The sequence below is a fragment of the Bison bison genome, unplaced genomic scaffold (assembly GCF_000754665.1).
Source record: "Bison bison bison isolate TAMUID 2011002044 unplaced genomic scaffold, Bison_UMD1.0 scf7180017864353, whole genome shotgun sequence".
NCBI lineage: Eukaryota > Metazoa > Chordata > Mammalia > Artiodactyla > Bovidae > Bison > Bison bison.
Window position 1 is genome coordinate 4,979,567 of NW_011494925.1, and position 4,267 is coordinate 4,983,833.

The window sequence follows — 4,267 nt, forward strand, 5'->3', positions numbered from 1 at the left end:
GACAGCTCTGCCTGACTGTGTATAACTGTAGGTGTGCACACCTCCTCTCTGTGACAGCTCTGCCTGACTGTGTGTAACTGTTGGTGTGCACACCTCCTCTCTGTGACAGCTCTGCCTGACTGTGTATAACTGTAGGTGCGCACACCTCCTCTCTGTGACAGCTCTGCCTGACTGTGTTAACTGTTGGTGCGCACACCTCCTCTCTGTGACAGCTCTGCCTGACTGTTTATAACTGTAGGTGCGCACACCTCCTCTCTGTGACAGCTCTACCTGTGTATAACTGTAGCTGCGCACATCTCTCTTACAGCTCTGCCTGACTGTGTGTAACTGTTGGTGTACACACCTCCTCTCTGTGACAGCTCTACCTGTGTATAACTGTTGGTGCGCACACCTCCTCTCTGATAGCTCTGCCTGACGGTGTATAACTGTAGGTGCGCACACCTCTCTGTGACAGCTCTACCTGTGTATAACTGTTGGTGCGCACACCTCCTCTCTGTGACAGTTCTGCTTGACTGTATAACTGTTGGTGTGCCTACCTCCTCTCTGTGACAGTTCTGCCTGACTATATTACTGTTGGTATGCACACCTCCTCTCTGTTACAGATCTGCCTGGCTGTATATAATTGTTGGTGTGCATACCTCACCTCTGTGACAGTTCTGCCTGACTGTATGTAACTGTTGGTGTGCACACCTCCTCTCTGACCGTTCTGCCTGACTGTGTATAACTGTTGGTGGAGAACGCTTGCTCTTCCTCCAGCCTGGGGTGTCTCACTGGTGATCCCGCTGTGCACTGACATTGTCTGCCTTGTGCCCAGGTGTGACTACTGCAGCAAAGGCTTTAAGAAATCCAGCCACCTGAAGCAGCACGTGCGCTCACACACAGGGGAGAAGCCCTACAAGTGCAAGCTCTGCGGACGTGGCTTCGTCTCCTCCGGGGTCCTCAAGTCCCATGAGAAGACGCACACCGGTCAGTCTGCCTCACACTGAACGCAGTGAGGTTCCGTGTGTTCACAGGTTGTGTTGCCATCTCACAGCCCTATTCTAGAGCATTCTCATCACGCCCTAAAGGAACCCCCCACTTGCCTCCGTGCCCAGCCCCCAGCAGCCACCGCCAATGTCCTGCCTGTGGACTCACCTCCTCTGGGTGTTTCCTGTCAGAGGAGTCAGGCGACCTGCTGCCTCTTGTTGCTGGCTTCCCCTTCTCAGCAGGCGCTCAGGGCTTGTGTGTTGTAACTTGTGTCCCCCTCCAGTCACTTTATGGCCAAGTCCGAGTTCAGTGTGTGGGAAGAGCACATCGTGCTCGTCCACTCATCATTGTTGGACAGCCGAGCTGTTGCCATTGTTTGGCTATCAGACTTGTAGACGCAAGTTTTCACTTCTCTTTGTTTCAGCTTTAAACAAAGCTCAGGCTTTGTTTAAAGCCTGGGCTTGATCAAAACCACTTTCCAGAGGGACTGGGCCATTTTCCTTGTCCACCAGCACTGATTTCACATCTTGTCAGTGCGTCCTGTAGTCTGTCTGCTTCATCATGACCATCCTTACAACACCTGACGTCAGCTTCCATCTTCTTAAAGTAACCTCCTCCTAAGACACCCTCGGTTCCTAAGAGATAGGAGGCCACAGCAAGCAAATGGTCTTTAGTTTTGTGCTGACTGAGTGCATTCTCGTTTGCTCTGACGTGTGGCTTCAGGTGGTGAGGTGTGTCTGCACGTCATTTGTCGCCACAGGAGTCAAGGCCTTCAGCTGCAGCGTGTGCAGCACCGCCTTCACCACCAACGGCAGCCTCACCAGGCACATGGCCACGCACGTGAGCGCGAAGCCCTACAGGTGTCCGTTCTGCGAGCAGGGCTTCCGGACCACAATGCACTGTAAGAAGCACATGAAGACACACCAGACAGCCGCCTCGGGCGGGTCAGCGCCAGGAGACGCGGATGGAGGAGGTGAGGCCCCTTGGCTGATTCAGGTTTATTAACCAGTGCTTTAGTGGCTCATTCACTTCAAAGGTGATTGGTACATCAGCATTTCCCTTTCCGATTATGGAAGCGGTACATGCTCTTTGAAAGAAAGGTTCAGGAAGGCACGAACAGGAAATTGTTCATCTCACTAGTCACCTCGCACCAAAATGCCAGCATCCTGCACGGCACAGTCTCCCGCCTATGCACGCACACACATGTAGGTGGATCTCAATTCCTTAACCCAGAGGGAATCACATCCCATGCAATGTTGTAGTCCACTTCATCTTTCCTCCACTGATGTTCACTGCAGACACAGTGGTCACTGGTGAGCACAGGTCTGCAACAGTTCACACAACTGCACGGATTCCATTTGGTTCATGACATGAGCACCTGTTACGGACACGCACCAGGTGCCCAGGGTTTCCGTGTGGCAGGGAGCGCACTCCCCCATGACACTGTGCCCACCACGTGTGTGCTCTCAACCTGAGAGGCACCAGATGCCGTGTGGAGCTCACTCAGCGTTAGGCGAGGATTTACCCCATTCCCATGCCGAGTGTAGTAATCCTGAGGGTGTTATTTCATTTTACACTTTTTGTTCTTACCAGATGATTTCTTTTGAGCAAGTTCCATGAGTAAAATTACAGTGAGAAGAATGTGTATGTTGCACAGTGTGCAGCGTGCATGCATTTTGACACGTTGACCTGTGACGCCGGTACAGTGTTCTGACTTTTGTAACTGGCGCCCCACACGCACTGTGAGCTGTGCTGTTTCACACGGTGTCCTGGGCCTGGGCTCTGGTCTGTGCTGTGCGTTCACACCTCTGGCGCCTGATGTCTCTGGGGTGGACGTGCTGCATAGGGGGCACGGCAGGGAGGACCATGAGCGGGCTGGTAGCTCACTCCTCTGGCTCTGCCCACTGTCCACTTTGCTATTTAGTGTTTCTCTTGTTTTTTTTAAACATTTTTTAGCCATCTGTGCAGTAATGATGTCCCTTCTCTCCCCCAGCCAAAGCTTTTTTCCTTCTCAGTGACATTTTAACAGCAGCTTATTCCTGTTTTTAATGAATGTAAATATATCCTTACATTTCCCTGAGAGAATACTTAAACACATATTTTAAAGTGTGTGTGTTTTTTTTTCCTTTCAGTAAGTCTCTTTAATTGAGAGCTGTTTGCTGATTATCAGTTTGGTCTCTCCGTTTGGGCTGCATGTTTTCTCAGGCAAACTCCCTTTGTGCTATACTGGTGAACGCATATCTGTGAGTGTGAACGTGTGGACTCGTGTGGATGCTGAGCGTCTCAGAGCTCACTGCTGGCCTGGCTGCAGTGGCCGCAGGGGTGGGGGGACCGTGGCCGCAGTGTCCTCCCCATCAGCGATCCCTGCGCTGGTGTGCCGGCTTCCCCCTGCCGCTCCTTTACCGGGGACCGCGGCCCCCTTCTCCATAGGCAGTGGTGGGAAGAAACCCTTTTCCATTCCCACAGATAGCTTCACTCAGCTGCAGACTCTAACCTTCTACATTTAAGGTACATGTTCATTTTTGGTGGTTCTGCCGTGACTCAGTGTCCCTTAGGAGCTGGTCCTTTGTCCCGTGTGTCGTTTAGAGATGGGTCTGGAGGAGGAGGAGGACGGCTCCGAAAGAAGCACATCCCGGAAGGCGCGTCCCGAGGTCATCACCTTCACTGAGGAGGAGACGGCGCAGCTGGCCAAGATCCCGCCGCAGGAGAGCGCCACGGTCTCGGAGCAGGTGCTGGTGCAGTCGGCCGCCGAGAAGGACCGCATCAGTGAGATGAAGGACCGGCAGGCCGAGCTGGAGGCCGAGCCCAAGCATGCCAATTGCTGCTCCTACTGCCCCAAGAGCTTCAAGAAGCCCAGTGACCTGGTCAGGTGCGGCGGGCAGTGGCTCTGGGGGGTGGGGGGCTGTGCCGGGCCTCCTTGCTCCCCGGGCTGTGCCGTCTGAACCCAGTGCCCCGAGGGGCGCCCTGCTTTCTCCGTCTGCGTTCCGGGCTGGGGCATGTTAGAGGCTCCCCTCAAGCTTCTCCAGTGCATTAGTCCGAAGTCTGCTTGCTCTGTAGGTTCTTCCCTACGATTTTTTCTGTGTGACTGTGGTGGCAGTGAAATAAGAGTTGCCGAGGACATCAGGCCCTGAGTTGGCGGCCCCAGGTGCTACCTGCCCACAGGCCAGGGGAGGGCCCCGTGGTGGGGCGGTGACTGAGGTCTGGTGGCTCAGGGGAGACGGCTGGGGCGGGGGCTCCCAGAAGGAAGGCCACTGTGTAGTGCTCCCAACCTTGGAAAGCGCCTCACAGACAGCATAGTGGA

The 4,267-nt window shown here is 54.1% G+C and overlaps 1 protein-coding gene across 1 annotated transcript in view; it reads left to right on the plus strand.

Annotated features, from left to right (window-relative positions):
* The window catches only part of ZNF236 (zinc finger protein 236), a gene marked incomplete at its 5' end in the record, with an annotated part of 62,833 nt that overhangs the window by 34,139 nt on the left and 24,427 nt on the right, over window positions 1-4,267 (plus strand). The window contains 3 exons of the mRNA XM_010855095.1: window positions 815-966; window positions 1,727-1,939; window positions 3,553-3,835. Coding sequence (XP_010853397.1) covers window positions 815-966; window positions 1,727-1,939; window positions 3,553-3,835 — 648 coding nt within the window. The remainder of the gene's footprint in view (window positions 1-814; window positions 967-1,726; window positions 1,940-3,552; window positions 3,836-4,267) is intronic.